Source organism: Anser cygnoides, chromosome 1, assembly GCF_040182565.1.
Source record: "Anser cygnoides isolate HZ-2024a breed goose chromosome 1, Taihu_goose_T2T_genome, whole genome shotgun sequence".
Classification (NCBI taxonomy): domain Eukaryota; kingdom Metazoa; phylum Chordata; class Aves; order Anseriformes; family Anatidae; genus Anser; species Anser cygnoides.
In genome coordinates, this window is record NC_089873.1 from 184,360,772 (window position 1) to 184,377,516 (window position 16,745).

General features: G+C 39.6%; 1 protein-coding gene across 3 annotated transcripts; it reads right to left on the minus strand.

Annotated features, from left to right (window-relative positions):
* Positions 1–225: 225 nt before the first annotated feature.
* On the minus strand, positions 226–14,396 carry NEK3 (NIMA related kinase 3). 3 transcript variants are annotated; one of them, XM_048068313.2, is made up of 16 exons: positions 14,126–14,396; positions 13,489–13,717; positions 12,656–12,749; positions 12,327–12,424; positions 10,766–10,849; positions 10,032–10,099; positions 9,820–9,906; positions 8,656–8,710; positions 6,580–6,780; positions 6,179–6,248; positions 5,451–5,494; positions 4,453–4,555; positions 3,916–4,059; positions 2,104–2,238; positions 1,338–1,464; positions 226–411 (listed from the first exon to the last, which is right to left on the minus strand). In XM_048068313.2, the coding sequence occupies exons 2-16, from the start codon at positions 13,603–13,605 to the stop codon at positions 345–347; spliced, it is 1,494 nt and encodes a 497-aa protein (XP_047924270.2). In that variant the 5' UTR covers positions 13,606–13,717; positions 14,126–14,396; the 3' UTR covers positions 226–344. The 3 variants fall into 3 exon arrangements, with proteins under 3 accessions (XP_047924270.2, XP_013035161.3, XP_047924269.2); XM_013179707.3 differs by having other exon boundaries at positions 3,916–4,062; positions 14,202–14,395; XM_048068312.2 differs by having other exon boundaries at positions 3,916–4,062; positions 14,126–14,395.
* Between the last annotated feature and the right edge of the window lie 2,349 nt (positions 14,397–16,745).

Sequence of the window (16,745 nt, forward strand, 5' to 3'; positions counted from 1 at the left end):
AGAAAAACTTCATGCACAACTGTCACTTTGAAATAAGACAAAGAAGGCAATTTAAACAATGCTGTTAGCGCTAATGCCTTTGGCTGAACATTTCTACAAAGCTATTACCCACTCTAAATATATTTAATATCTACTTTTTTTGTTATTTGCAAGTGTTCTAGCTAGAAAGGTTATTTATTATGCATCCCTCCCCTTAGTTTGCCCTACAGAAAACTTGCACACAGGTTTTTTTGACCAAGACCATTTTACTAGTAACTACAACTATTATCAACAAATACAATTTGGATTATACATATTGGTTAGCCTAACTTTCATTATTGTCGAAAAATGCCAAACGTAAGTTTTCAGTCACTGTGTTTCAGTACCATTTCCAGTTCCGACACCCAATCTGGGTCATCTTCTTCAAAGTCCCTAAAAACAGATTTCAAAATGTTATTTTGCAAAATAATCCAACTTCATAAATACATATATATTTAAATTACACTATAACTAGGAGAAATACTGTTGAAAATCTCAGTGCAAGAGACTTATTTCCTGCACTACTGCAGTTAAGGAACCAGTAGGGGTTCCCTTTTGAATTTACCCAAGTAAGTTTTTATCAGAAGCAAAGAAACGTACACCAAGAAACTATATGCATTGGTATTAATGGCTTGCAGTTGAACTGCAGTAATACGTACTTAAGTAGTTCATGTCCCAGTGCCACCAAAATAAACAATGACATAGACTAAGGTTTTGAGATCCTAATACCCACCCCCCAAAGCTACACACATCTGTAAAACACAGCATTTCTGTTCAGAACATGTTGACATACTCTGCTTTTTCAAAAACAGGAAAAACTGGTCATGAACAGAAAAAGAACATAAAAATTGAAAAGTTTGTAAAAATATGTCTTCAATAAGTAGGTTCGAAAGTGATTTTATTGCACTATGCATGAAAGAGTAAGAAGATTAATACACAAATACAGCAAACATACCACTAGTGAGTGGTGTTGCTGTTGTTTATCTGATTTCAAGGTCAGAGTAGAAAGATGTTTCATGCAAGAAGGGTTTGCGCATTACTGTGGATATAACTTCATCTCCTACTTTCATTTTTGCAAAGTCACCAGCAAAAATAATCTGCTAATAACAAGCAACCTGTTTAATCTCAACATCATCAATAACTATAAACGTAGCAAAGAAAGTATTTAAGATACTAAAATGTAGTAACATTTGATATCATTATGTAAGAGAGAGATTAATTGAAAAAAATACTGCTGTTATTTAAGGGGATTTTCTTTTTGAAAAGTCACTTTAAGGAACTAAAGAAAGCGAAAATACAAGGATGTTATTTGGACATACGTGTCATCTTCATCAGATCTAGGCTCAAGTCTTTCAGAATCTATGACAATAGCTTCGTGTTCCCCATCTACTTCATCAGATGCTTCAGTTTCATCAGAAAGTGGACCTCTTAATGTATTTCCAGAAGCTTTGAAATGATAAAAATGAGCGTCATCAAAATCCTTAATTTTAGAAAAATAAAATTAGACTTATAAACACGTCTTTCAAATTTGTCTCCAGTTTTTTGCAAATTCCAGTACAAGCTGTTACCTAACTGGGGAGATAACTAATAAAACTGAAGTGGACCCCAAGTATTCATGACTACATTGATGCATATCTACAGACTACTATTACCTTTTGCCATGCCATCTTACTATCCTGTCTTCAAAATAGGGCAGTACTGACTCAGTGATGGTGGATTACCTTATGGGGTTGCAGCCCCATTACTGCACCTCCCTAACACATACACTGTGCCGGATGGAGACTGTATGACTCTGCAGTCTCTGCATTTATGTCACAAACTCATTCAGCCTTCGAGCTGCAAGTGAAAGTCCTCCATAAAGAGATGTACAAAGACTGGAGATGTACAATCACTCAGGAATTCTTGGTTTAGATTTCTTTTTTTTTTTTTTTTTAAGTCCACTTTTCATTCGGTAAACAAAACAACAACAACAAAACAAAATGTGCATTCATGTTCATTTCACAAAAGACTATCTCCATACATAGGACCTATGTATCGTAAAGTCTCTACTGATAAACATGTTTGCAAAAATGTTTGGGGATTTACCTGTTTTATAAATTGTGTATGTTTTAAATGCTAAGCTGACGTCTGTGTTACTGAGAAAATTCAGCAGGGTCCGAGGTGTTTCCTTGTTCCACTGCTTACGTGGCTTCTTTTCACTGTAGTTTATAACAGAGCCATCTAGGTATAAAATCATTAATAAATACTTCTTAGATGAAAAGGCATTAGCAGCACAAATTGCAAAGAACACATTTAAGAAAAAGAAAAAAAGGGAGAGAAGTTGCAGTCTGTAGCACCACTGGCCTCTCCTAACATACTTCAGTTGGCAACATCAAGAGGAAAGAGAATTAGAGATTGTAACATTGCCACTTTCTGTTATGAGGGAGCCAGCAGAAACCAAGACCTCATGTGAGGAGCCAGAGTCTCTGCAAGCTTATTTGGTGTCTCTTATAAAGCTCACAAAAAGGAGCCTGTGGCCATTTTTGTGCCTTTTAATAGCAGAACACCTAAATACATGCATTTTTCTGTCTTCTTTCACTGCCCTGGATATTATCATCACGTAAGATTTGCATCTCAAATCTCATCTGATTACTCAAATCTGTATTACTTATTTCGCTAGCCTTTATGCATACACATTTACTTAGAATACATCTCCAAAATCAAATGAAATAATTGTAACAATCTAATATGGTAGGGGTCAGTTTAAAACTGAGACATTTGTCAGAGGAAATCTCATATTAAACATTCTTGTTAAAAGCTGTTAATACAGAAGAAGGAAGAATCTCTGCCTCACATCTGAGGTACATCATCAGTAGTTCTTGTCATTAGCATTATCTGTATATTAAATGACTACAGAAGTAGAGGCAGAGATGTTATATGCTCCCAAGAGAATGCTGTACTTGAAAGACCAGCAGCTGCATTCTGCATCAAATTAATTTTGGACAGTATCTTCAGCGTTACCCCCACAAATGGCATGTTAAGAGGAGGGTTGGTAGCATAACTTTTTAGTGATGATTACAGTTTTAGGGTTGCTAATGTTATCTCTGGCTTTGCAACCCTCCCGTCACCCAAGACCACTGTCCTGGTTCCAGTTAGGACAGAGTTAAGTAGCTCATAGTAGCTGGTAGGGTGCTATGTTTTGGATTAGGATGAGAAGAGCGCTGATAACATGCTGATGTTTTAATTGTTGCAGAGCAGTGTTTACACCAGGCCAAGGACTTTTCGGCTTCTCGCTCTGTCCTGCCAGCGAGCAGGCTGGGGGTGCAGCAGGAGCTGGGAGGGGACAGACCCAGGACAGCTGACCCAAACTGGCCAAAGGGGTATTCCATACCATCTGGCGTCATGCTAAACAATATATAGGGGTGGCTGGCCGGGGTGGGGGGGCCGGCTGCTCGGGAATAGGCTGGGCATCGGTCAGCGGGTGGTGAGCAATTGCATTGTGCATCACTTGTTTTCTTACACATTATTATTGTTAATACTATTATCATTATCACTATTATTATTATTATTGTTATTATTATTTTCCTGTCTTAATAAACTGTCTTTATCTCAACTCACAGGCTTCACTTTCCCGTTTCTCTCCCCCATCCCAGAGAGGGAGGGGGGAGGGTGAGCGAACGGCTGTGTGGTGTTTAGCTGCCAGCCGGGTTAAACCACAACAACCACTAAGAAATTGTTTGTCTCAAATGTATTTTTTCATCACAAACACTTCTGGAGCGTTGGTTAATAGAATATTTTAAAATTATTTTTACATCATTTTAATTATTACCTGTAAAGCTTTGGCTTTTAAAATTTGTGAAGAAGCACTGATATTACTTAAATTAAAGATGCATAAAAACACATTTAATTAAATCTTACTTTTAACCTCTTCAGATGTAAAACTGGCAGAAAGCAAGGAAGCATTTTCCAGGACATCCACTACGGTATTGAATGACCTCTTTTCCCATTTTCTCCTATGGGGATGTGACAAATCAGTAATTCCTGGGAGGACTTCAGAAGTTTCTGCTGTAATTGCAACAACAACAAGATGATAACCAGCATCTAACCTGTTTTTCATTGTCTGTTCAAACTAGTACTAAGAGTACAGCACTTCGTATTTGATTCTATGGCTATAAGTCAGTACCCCTTTTAATAAGTTCAGTAAAAGGGTGTAGAATAACCCCACGCATTTACTCCGTACGAAATGTTTTCAAACAATATTTTAACAGTTTGGCCAAGATTTATATTATTTTTAAATCTCAGATGAGCAGTAGGAGTCAATATATTAATTCTAGAAGTAGCAGGCAGTGGCATGGTTTTATATATATGCTTTACCTGTTTAAGTGGCTGGATCAATGACATTTAAATGTCACTGCATAGAATGACATTCATAAGCCTTAAAACTGTAAGACTTACCCTCTGCATCAGTTTTCCTTTGCTCCTTTGTGCATTTATTCAAATCCTTAGAAATATTTTCACTTTTCAAGTTGCTATGCTTGCTACTTTCATCTTTACTTTGCTTTAAAAGAATAAGGACCACATTAATCTTTATCTTTGTTGTCCAGAAAAACAAAGCAGTATATTAGCATGGCATTAATTATTTTAGTTTTGCTACAAGAGACCTGGCCTAAGGATCTGAAAACTAAACTGCTGACGCCATGAAGGCAATGGCAAGTGCTACTGCACTACATCTATTATTACACTACATTTCTTGATGTGTCCCTTTCTTGACAGACAATCTTAGTTTTTGAAGCTAAGCACAAATGTAGTGATTTTTTTTTAAATGTGAAAATAGTAGCAGAATCGAGATAAATGAGTCATATTCCAAAAGAAAACAAGATGCACAAATATTAAGCTTCTCAGATTGACAAGCCCATTTTGAAAAAAAATTGCCCTCCTGGCAACACTCAGCTTGGCTGGGACACGCTGTGCTATAATCTATCCAGAAGTGATTTCTTGGTCATCTGTGACTGACTTCCCTTCACCTGAAATCTCACATGGGCACTAAAAACTAGTGAGAATTATGTCCAGACTGGACTGTTCCTACAGCAGCCTGTTCAAAATGTGTCCCAAAAGCAAAGAAAATGCACTATTTTATGCAGTATCCCAAAATTTAGAAAAACAAGAGAGGTGTGGGTTTTTTTGTTTGGTCTTTTTTTTTTTTTTTTTTTGATAGGGTTATAATGAAATCCACTTTGGAACTCAGCTAAATGTGGAAAACATCAAAATGTTACAAAGGTGTGAAACTGAAACTGCAACTGAACTTTGCAATTTGAGTGCAGATGACAGCTGACATACTGGTCTATGGTTTGGTTTAGCCTACTAAGTTTTCAAAATGCCTTTTTTTTTTTCTATAATACAGAACATTTTAAATTGCTAAAATGTAAATGTTATATTTATATCTGAATACTTACCTTGCTTTCTTTCTTATTTGAGCTTCCACCAGCCGCAACACTACCTGACACATTAAGGGACAGATACAAGAGTTAGTACATTTGGCAAACATCTGTGGTAAGGTGATGTTTGAGAGGTATGACATCATTACCACTGAACCAGGTGATGAAAATTACTCATATGTCAACATATCTCAATCTCACCAGGGAGTCTCTCTACTATTCAGTTCCTCTGAACCTTTCTGCAGTAAAATAGTACTGCAAGTATGTACAGTTCCAGGTGCAGCTAAATTTATGCAGAAGAAAAAATAACAAATCCTCTATAAAAATTAAATAAGAAAAATAACTTGCTTCACCGTATTCTGGGAAAGATAGCCCTGGCATATTTAAAACAGATGCAACAACTAAAAGTTTTTCTTGTTTTAAAACTGGGAAGTTTAATTCTAGCAGAACTCTAAAACTTAAAAATGTATGTATTGCAGCTCTGCACTGTATTTCTGATGGACGGAAGCTAATGATGTACAGCACTCAGCTATGCCCAATTAAAAACCTTCTAATATGAAGCCTCATGTTGGAATGTAACATACACCCTTCAAGCATTTTCCATACAAGTTCAAGAATGTTACATTTTGAAATAATTAAAACTTGATTGCAGCATAATAATATTAATGTTTTATAGTTGTAATTAAGATCTTACAATTCCTAGGCGTTTTATCATTCCTGTATCAAGAAAAAGGTTGCTGACTTACCTTGTGGTCTCAGTGTCGTGCCTCCATGTTTCCTGGTTTCCTTTAATGTCTGCTTGAATTCGTCTGCCACCTGGAATGTGTATGCAAAGACACTAGTACAGTACCATTCTAATCTTTCTCAAGTTATTGTATATGTTATTTGTTAAAAATGGACTTACAATACAATACGAAAGAATTGTGACAGCTAACAATGTCTAATTTTAGCGGCATCATGTCAATACTCAACTTTTCTTTTTAAAACAAATCCTTCCTACAAATATGTTTACAGCTTTTAGCATAGGACCTACACAACAGTACATTTCATTTGTTATATATACACTACCAAATTACAAAATAAATCGATTTAGTATCTAAAACGCAGATACTATTGTTCAAATCCAGAGACAAAGATTATACCGTACCTCAGGAGGCAAACAGTTTTTGATAAATTTGGTCAAGCAACTTCTTGCAAGAATTGTACTGGCTGATGGACGATCCTTGGGATTTCTCTTAAACATCTGTTTTATTAGATATTGAAGTTCATAGGAATAGTGACACGGTAGTGGATTGTAGGATCCTCTGCAGATCTTTAGGATGAGGTGTTTCCAGCTTTTTGCTTGAAACTGCGTTAAAAGTAAATGAACACTAGAGCACAGAGTTTAAGAATAAGGTGAGAAGAAACTGATGTAATTTAAGAGTACCTTTAATATTTACTATGCAAAAATGTGTGGTATGCATCTACGTAGGCTCTCTATAACCACACTGATTTAGATCCTAATTTGAGAATTTCAGGCCTGTAATTCAGAGGTGTGGAATAATGACCCTGTGTGAACACATCAGTAACTCCTTCATGTTTTTGAATGAAAAAATCTGGTTTTAGTTAAAACTATATGCAGACTGTGATCACAATACTTCTTGCAAGTAATAAGCTGTGTAACTGGTAAGAAGGTAGGGTTTACTACTATAAAGTTAGCATTGTTCAAATCTTATTTTTGTAGTAAGAAAAAAAAAAAAAGAGATTAAAATTGGATCATCTACTGTCCTCTACTTTGTGTGCTTGAAATCAGAAAGAAACTGCAAGAGTGAAACTGTAAGTCAGTGAAGATGCAGATTTTGATTCAAAAAAAAAATCAACATTATCTTGTAAAGGCACAAACATTCTCTTGCCAATCTGTAAGAGATAGCTTAGGCTGTTACTTTTCCCAGCTGTTATCAGTCTTCACTGAGGAATTACTGCTATCAGGCACAAGTCACTGGACAACTGCAGTATTAGTGGGGACAGCTAAAACCACAGATGGCAACAACCTGAGCTAAAATGGCTGAGAACTTCTATCTCCATGCAGAAAGAACGTTCTTACGGTAGACTCCATTGGCTCTGCAGCCAAGCATCCACGGTGCGCAGCAGCCTTTTACATAGCCTCAGACAGGCTATGCAAGAACAGATACGACCGTCGCATAAAAACAGATGCGTAACATTTCACTGCTGCCAAAAAGGAAAAGATGCTCCACTCCTTGACATCCCAGCTCTAAGCACTGCCTAAATAGCTGTGACACTGCCACAGACCTACTCAGGGTAACACACATCCGTGCACATGTCCTTATTACTCAGTCACAGGCAGTATGAACTTCTAAACTCTTGTCCTGCTAGCAGTTGCAGCTGTAGAGAATCCTTGGCGAACACACAGGATTTCAAGGTATAGTAGTAACAATGAAATGAAACTGATGCTAACAAAAAAAGTAAGGCAAAATGACCTTAAATTAGGACAGCCCCTTTTTCTTGCCGAAACAACGTATCCTGATAAGGCCTCTCATGTTAGGCACGTGTCTGTATATAGAAGCCAGAGGAAATTACCACATAGGGAGCATGGCATCAGTGATGTAAACACAGCGTCCCAGAAATGACGGACCTATAGAACCATATATTCAGCTTCCCTTTGTTCCAGTACAACAGTGACTTGTTTGATTTGACTGGATAAGCAACAGGTTTATCAATTAATCACCGATGTGAAGCACCAAGCTGTTTATTACTTATTATATTTGCCTTATTATATTGACTTACTATATTTTTGCCTCCATCTTCTGGGATCACCTTGATCCCATAAAATGCAATGCTTGTTCCAACCTCCCTACAGCTATCTTGAACCAGTCTGGCACCCGCTGGACTTAGTAAGCCCCAGATCACCTCGCTGATATTTAAGAAAACCAAGCAAGCAAGCAAGAAAAAAAAATGTTTTCTAAATATTTAGAAGAATGATTGTTTCACCGAAGGGTTCAACAGGTCCATAAGCTGCTGAAACACAGAAGGCACGTAACGGAGAACAGTTGGGAAGGGCAGAGCAGTACTTCCCTCTTTCAGAAGCAGTAGCAGCAGCAAATACATCAGTCAAATATGTAATTGGCTGTGAATCCATCAAATCCATTCATCAAATAGCAATTAGCTGCTATTTAAATTTTAAGGAATTCCAACAGTGCTCTAATAGCAATAAAGCCATACTTACTGGATGTGTAAGAGTGCACAGCTCGTACAGAATGCATCCCAGAGACCATATATCGCTGTAGGCATAGAGAAAGATGAGAGAAAATTGGAGCCTAAAATTAAAATTTAATAGCAAATAAAATAGCCCAGCAAAAGTCAAACCCACTATGTGTACACAATGGAATTAAGTAAACTAAAATAAATGTAAGTAATCATAAAAGTCAATACAATGTGTTTAGCCTCTCCAGTGGAAAGAATCTTGCTTATTTTAACCCACCCTACAGTAAATAGGGATGACTGTCGTACAATTGTAGTTGGCTTTTTATTCCCAGAACGTCTCCTAAGCAATTTGCTTTGATGATATTTATCTCTTTCTGTACTGCAAAGCCTTTGTGCTACATGGCCCTAAACAACAGATGGCAGCCACGGGATCCTAATTCCGAGAGCTGGAATTCTAGCCCCTGCCAATAAGCATCCTCCTACTGGGAAACGATCATGTTCTTCCACGGCAAGCAAGTACTGCCACCTGCAAAAGAAGGAACTCGATGCTATTCCTGTGAGAGAATCAGATCAATCTTAAGCACTAGAAGGCTCTCTTCCTCCCTGTGAAAATGAGTCATTTCGGAAATCAGATTCAGGTACAACTAGGGTACAGAACACACCCAGGGGAGGGGATATAAAAGGACACAGTAATTTGGAGTCTGTGTGGAAGCTGTGAACACGCTACTGCTAGGTTGCTCACAGAAGTTCTCACATAAGAACTGGAGTAACTGGGCTCTATAAATCTAAGAGTCATTGGTTCTGTATCCATTATCCCTGAATTATCAGGACAGGCAAGAAGAGCTTAAAAACAGGACGAGCCAAAAGAAACATACACGTATGTATATGTGCACGTACATACATGTATGTTTGTGTGTTTGAATGTGTGTATTTACTCTCACAAAAGCACAGGGATGTCTGGACACCTGGTTTTGAACTTCTAAGGCTTAAGTTACTGTACTTTCAGTTACCTAAGTAAAGAGGAACTAAGGCCTTTCCACCCAAAAAAAAACCCTGAAGTTACCCCTTGCTCAGTTCAATACTTTCTCCAAACCAAATACAGATCAGCTACACAGCCAGATTTAAATAACAATAAAAAGACCTGTATCAGTCAGGCATTATCTGTGACCACGAAAAACATGAATACCTTTTGTTGTTGTATGGCATGCTCTCCCATATTTCTGGAGGTACGTAATAAGGAGTTCCCACATACGTGCAAGCATATGCCGCAGGACTATTGAAATGACAAAGAGAAGTCACATGAAATGTAATGCTTTAAAACATTTTGTACTACTTATATACGATACAAAAAAAAAAAAACACTTTACACCACTGAGATCAGTGGAGATATCCACATACTGTGCAAGAAGACACGCAGATCCGAAATCTCCCAGTTTTACTTTTCCGTTTTGAGTGAGAAAGACGTTCTGCATTTCAACAGAAGAACAGTTTTACATACTTAGATTTTTTTAGAATGTATCTATTTTTCTAGGAAATGTTTCTGCAGTTTGTATACAAAGAAAAGAAGAAGATGGTAATTTCTGATATTTTATATTTCCTTTTACTTGCTTCACCTAGTACTTCTAGACAAAAAAGTTAAGAACTACATTTTGTTTAAAGGCAAATGGAACAGTTATATAGGCCCAAAGCCACAGCATCAGTAGCAGAGAAAGAATCAGACCTTAGAAATGCCTTAATCTCAATGCTGTACTCAAAACCCTAAGGTCACAGTTTCTTCTGATTTTCTATCTTTCTGCTAGGAAATTGTAAGAAAAAAAAAAAAGCCAAGACATTTACAAACTGTTTACTCCATACACATTTTTCATGCTTCTGTTACTGTTTTATATTACCTGCAGCCTGCCACAAGCAATTGGTGCTATCAGCAGTGTGGATATGAAGGGTATAGCTATACTTAGATGATGTTTAAGGCCACGTTACATCATTCCATACACCCAGCAATTTCATCTACGTAATATTCTTTAGTTCAAATGAAGAATATAGCATGTAGCAGTAACAGGAATTTATGGAAGAGGGATTTGAACATTTGCATGCAGAAGAGCTTGTAAATGGCAAAAAAAACTTGCACGCTTCACCTTGGATTTGATATCCCTGTGCAACACACGTTTATCATGAATGTGTTTCACACCCAGGCACATCTGCACAAACCAGTGAAGGATCTGAAAAGAGTAATGGAGAGTTATAATGGTTCATTACTGTATGTAATGATTACTTCACCAATAGACTAAAAAAAAAAATAAAAAATATGCATGTTCAGAATACCCGGCAGTTAGAAGTAACTCCAGCACAATGTCCTCCAGTTCCCATGAAAAGACTGAATTCTTTAAGGAAAAGCATAATTTAAACATGGCAGAAGGCATGCTTACTGCATCTTGAAAAATCTAATAATATATAACGATAACAAAGCTAGGGAGTCAGTACAGGGCACTCTCTGATGGTCATTATCACAGAATGGTTTGGGTGGGAAGGGACCTTAAAGACCATCCCATTCCAAACCCCTGCCATGGGCAGGGACACCTCCCACCAGACCAGGTTGCCCAAAGCCCCATCCAGCCTGGCCTTGAGCACCTCCAGGGATGGGGCAGCCACAGCTTCTCTGGGAAACCTCTGCCAGTGCCTCACTACCCTCTGAGTGAAGAGTTTCTTACTTTTATCTAATCTAAACCTACCCTCTTTAGTTTGAAACCATTCCCCCTTGTCCTATCACTACAACCCCTGACAAAGAGTCCCTCCCCAGCTTTCCTGTAGCCCCCTTTAGGTACTGGAAGGCCGCTATAAGGTCTCCCCAGAGCCTTCTTCAGGCTGAACAACCCCAACCCTCTCTCCCCAACCCTCTCAGCCTGTCTTCAAAGGAGAGGCTCTCCAGCCCTTTGATCAACCTCGTGGCCTTTCTCTGAACTTGTTCTAATACGTATAATTATAAGCATGCCAATTACAATTCCATAGCAAATAAGTAGATTAAAAAGTCTTGCACTGAGATAATATATTGTTTTTAAAATGAAATGTATTATATTTAAATGTACAAAATAAAGTTCCTAGAGATACTTGGACAATCTAAGTATTACATCAGGTGAGGATTCTGCTCTTTTCATTTGAACTGAGATGATGCTTCTAAACGACAGGAAGTCATTTTCAATCACTACGGTGTAACTTTGAACCTTCTCTGAAGTAACTTTATAGCTTCTCTGATAAAAGGAGTTAATGCACGCTGAATGCTTCAAATGTTTTACTGCTACATATTTTATTTAGTCTCCTGGTTGTTTTCATTTATCTCATCAGAGGGCCTTATTTGCTTCCAATTTGCAGTACCTCTTAATGGGCTCTAACTTCTGACTGAACTTTGTGTTAAATTTTTCCTTGATTGCATAAATTTATGCATTCAAACCTGTCTGTATTTTTAACAGTCTGTGCATTTTGCAGATACAGACCGCAATTTTTTTCTTACTCCTTTTACAGTCCAGTACTTATCTTGTTCTGCTGGAAATTATCAAAGTAGTGTTTCTCTTCTATCTCTAAGTATCTTGTCTCATTGAAGCTGTTTGTATATCTATGGCTTGTTTTATGCGACATAGTATGCTTCAGTTTACATGAAGAAGGATTGCTAGGTCCTTGTTTCAAAACTATGTCTTTTCTTACCATGTCTTCAGGGAACAACTTTCCTCTTTGGTGCTTAATCTTTTGCATTAGATCTCCATCATCACAATACTCCATCACTATATACAGATGTCCATCAGCTAAATTTTAGGTAATTTAAGAATAATTAGTAATTTAATGAACAGGATAAATATATTATTGTTACTATAAAGCTCCAACTACATGCTATATATTATCTATCATAATAAATATGTATTATAAACATGTGCTTTGTTTACAACATTTATGATAAACAACAAAAAAAGTAACATTGATCCCCAAGGAGTACGCAACTTTAAACAAATACAGGTATTTTAAATTGTTATATTTACCTTCAAATGATTCCTTATAGGCAACAATATTTGGGTGCTTCATTTTAGCCAAAAGAATAGCTTCCTTCCTAGAGTTCTCTACATCAGATGAAGACTGCAAATTTAAGTACATTTATATAAAGGTTACTCTTGTAGATTTTCATATATACACGATGGACCTCATTTCTTTTAAGAACTGTTCTTCAATTTACTTTTTTCAGTTATTTTAACAAGTCCTTTAGAAACTTGAAAACTCCATCATTTTTAATATAAGGGGTATTATTAATTAAAGACCTCTTCCTGGGTGTCTTCCTAGTTCAGTTAATGATTTACTATTTTAACAGCATAGAACTATGTAACAACAAATCAGCACACACTGACTTTGGAACATCTGACAGCTGTATTGTGTGAACTCAGTATAAAACCAAGTGCCCAGGTACTAACTTACTTTCAGCCTCACTAAATCCAGTGTCCCCCATTTTGTGATTTTTTTGGTTACCTAAATGCAGAGCAGGTAACCTGAATAACTGCTTTTCAACAATAACATAAGGCTAATTTCTTCCTTAGGTATTACAGATGAAATCTAGATTCTAGTGAAGTTGATGGGAATCCAGTCAAATACATCAGGGGAACAAGCATTTAATCCTATCACCACACAGTTTCTGAAACAGAACAGGTTTTACTATTATTGTGCATATCAAGTCAGACACATGTGCAGCCTAGCTATACCCCATGCCGATGCCTAATAAACAGAACTCTCAGCAAAGGTGTTCAGTTTCCAAACTGTACTGAGAGTTATGTTTGTTTGTTTGTTTTTAACGTGGATAGGGAGGTGATGCGTTTGTAACACTTACCATAGGAAGTCTTATTTCCTTCATTGCGTACTTCTGGTCAGTAATTTTGTGATGAACTAGGAGAGCTCTCCCAAAGGATCCCTCTCCTAATACCTTCAGTACTTTGTATCCTTCCATTTTTATAAACTTAGGTTCAACGCTTCCTTTCAAACATTCTATTTCACAGGATTATCTTCTAAACTTTGTCACGAACTTGATTCATTTTTTTGACTTTTGTCATTAATACAACCTGCATGAGAAAAAAAAAAATAGGGCAGTTGATAAATGCGGTATATTGGTACCTACAACTGTTCAGCATTATCATAATACAGTTCTCATCACTGTTACCACGACTGATGAACACCTCAGGAAATTCAATTCAAAGCAATCTTTTTGTTCCCTGTGCTTCCACAGATAATGCCAAACAAATCATAGAGGCACAATAACGTACATGATAAACTTCAGGCTTTCAGAGACGATTCTCACCCAAACCAGCAAGAAACTGGATTGCGTACTGCTGGAAAAGGCTGATGGTGCACACATGCAAAGACCCCTACGACTGGCAGATGCACAGAGCGTGCGGTCTGCTTAAAATGCAGGTATTTTTAGCTTTCTATCTATGTTTCAAATATTACTTTGCATACATAGCAGCACTCACAGCTTAAACGGCTTGATGAATTGTTTTCAAGAGGAGCATCTCAGGGCACACTGGGGGTTCCCGGTGGTTTCAGTACCTGCAGTCACGGCCTCGCTGCTTGGGTGAGGGGAGCCGAAGCCTCCGGGGGGACCCGGGGGAGCCCCGAGGGGACCAGGCGGGGCCGAGGCCGGGCCCCGCGGCTGCAGGGTTGGGGCCAGGGCCGGGTGGGCCGGGAAGGCGAAACGGCCGCGGCCAGGCTCTGGGAAAGGCCCCGGCCCCGATCCCGGCCCCGGTCCCAGCCTCTGAGGCGGAGCCGCCTGGGCAAGGCGGGGCCCGGCCGCGGCGGCGTGTGGGGTGTGTTGAGGGGGGTCTGAGCTGTGGGATGTTAGGGTCTGAGCTGTGGGGTGATGGGGGTCTGAGCTGTGGGGTGTTGGGGTCTGAGCTGTGGGGTGTTGGGGTCTGAGCTGTGGGATGTTGGGGTCTGAGCTGTGGGGTGTTGGGGGTCTGAGCTGTGGGGTGTTGGGGTCTGAGCTGTGGGATGTTGGGGTCTGAGCTGTGGGGTGTTTGGGGTCTGAGCTGCGGGGTGTTGGGGTCTGAGCTGTGGGATGTTGGGGTCTGAGCTGCGGGGTGTTTGGGGTCTGAGCTGTGGCGTGGGACTGGGGAGCTCCTCGGAGCAAGGAGGGGGGCTGAGACCCGGCGTTGGTTGACAATGAGCTGCTCCAGATAGCACCGGGCCCCCCGCTGGTGCCTTCAGAGTCTCTTAGGAGTCTGTTGCGTAAAAGCCAAGAGAAAAGACTAACAATGGAGGGAATAAATAAGTAAATAATATAATAAATAAACGTAGAGTTTGGGAAAGGTATAACAGAAGTGGAGCTAAAGCTGTTTACAAAGCGTATAATTTTCTGGTAGTTCTGTGCACTGGAGTTTTATTTTGTTTCCAGCACTGGGTAAAACATTACCTCTTTAGAGTGCTCCAGAACTGTTAAAAAAAATAAATATGTCACCCCAAGCCTCACTTGGTGCAGCCACAGTCAGAGCACTAAATAGACCAGAACTGATGTGACACAGACATAACACAGCACCTGATCCTGTGAGGCAGCAACGTTGAATGCTCCAGAGCCAAGAACCAGCAGCACCGCTTTATACCACGTCCTGACTGGGCACTGTCTGCTTCAGCATCACACCCTGTAGTCATGAAGTTCCCTCAGTGGATGCTTGGACTTCCCTGTCAGCGTTCAGGAGAGGTCTCTGAAGAAAATATAGTGCGACAGTATACATCTAGCAAGAGCCCAGGCTTGGAATGAACAGAAGCATGTCTTTTCTGCAAATAGAAGGCCCTTTCTGGATGTAAAAAAAACATGTCTTTTTAGGACTGAAGGCTAAATGTAAAATATTTCATGATATTTTGCTTTGACAGCTCACTTTCAAAAGTCAAATAATTTACTAAAATAATATAATTTACTCAAGTAATCTACCTGGACTTTTGCAAAGCATTTGACGCTGTCCCATATGACATCCTTGTCTCTAATTCGGAGAGACAAGGATTTGACAGATGGACCACTTGGTGGGTAAGGAATTGGCTGGATGGTCTCACTCAGAGTTGTGATCAACAGCTTGACGTCCAGGTGGAGACCAGTGACAAGTGACATTCCTCAGGGGTCAGTATTGGGACCGGTGCTTTGTTGGCAACACGGACAGTGGGATCGAGTGCACCCTCAGCAAGTTTGCTGATGACACCAAGCTGAGTGGTGCAGCTGACGTGTTGGAGGGAAGGGATGCCATCTGGAGGGACATGGACAGGCTAGAGAGGTGGGCCTATGAGAACCTAATGAGGTTCAACAAGGCCAAGCGCAAGGTCCTGCACCTGGGCAATCCCAAGCACAAACACAGGCTGGGCAGAGAATGGATTGAGAGCAACCCTGAGGAGAAGGACCTAGGGATTCTGGTGGATGAAAAGCTTGAAATGAGCCAGCAGCATGCACTTGCAGCCCAGAAAGCCAACCATATCCTAGGCTGCATGGGAAGAAGCATGACCATCAGGCCAAAGGAGGTGATTGTCACCCTCTACTCTGTGCTCCTGAGACTCCACCTGGAGTACTGCGTTCAGCTCTAGGGTCCCCAACATAAGAACATGGACCAGAGGAGGGTCACAAAGATGATCAGAGGGCTGGAGCACCTCACCTACAAAGACAGGAGTTGGGGTTCCTCAGCCTGAAGAAGAGAAGGCTCTGGGGAGACCTTATAGCAGCCTTCCAGTACCTGAAGGAGGCCTACAGGAAAGCCAGAGAGGGCCTCTTTGTCAGGGAGTGTAGTGATAGGACAAGGAGGAATGGCTTTAAACTAAGAGGAGAGATAAGGAAAAAAGTTCTTCACTGTGAGGCTGATGAGGCACTGGAACAGGTTACCTGGCGACAATACCTCCTTGGTTGTTCAAGGCCAGGTTTGAAGGGGCTTTGAGCAACTTGGTCTAGTGGCACGTGTCCCTGGGGGGGTCGGAGCTAGATGATTGCTAACGGCACTTCCATCCCAAACCATTCTCTAAGTCTATGATTCAAATTTTCAGAAATCCAGTCTCAGGACTGTAAACATGTTCCACAATTAGTTTCTAAACCAAAGCCCCAAAATAAAGAAAAAATACAAC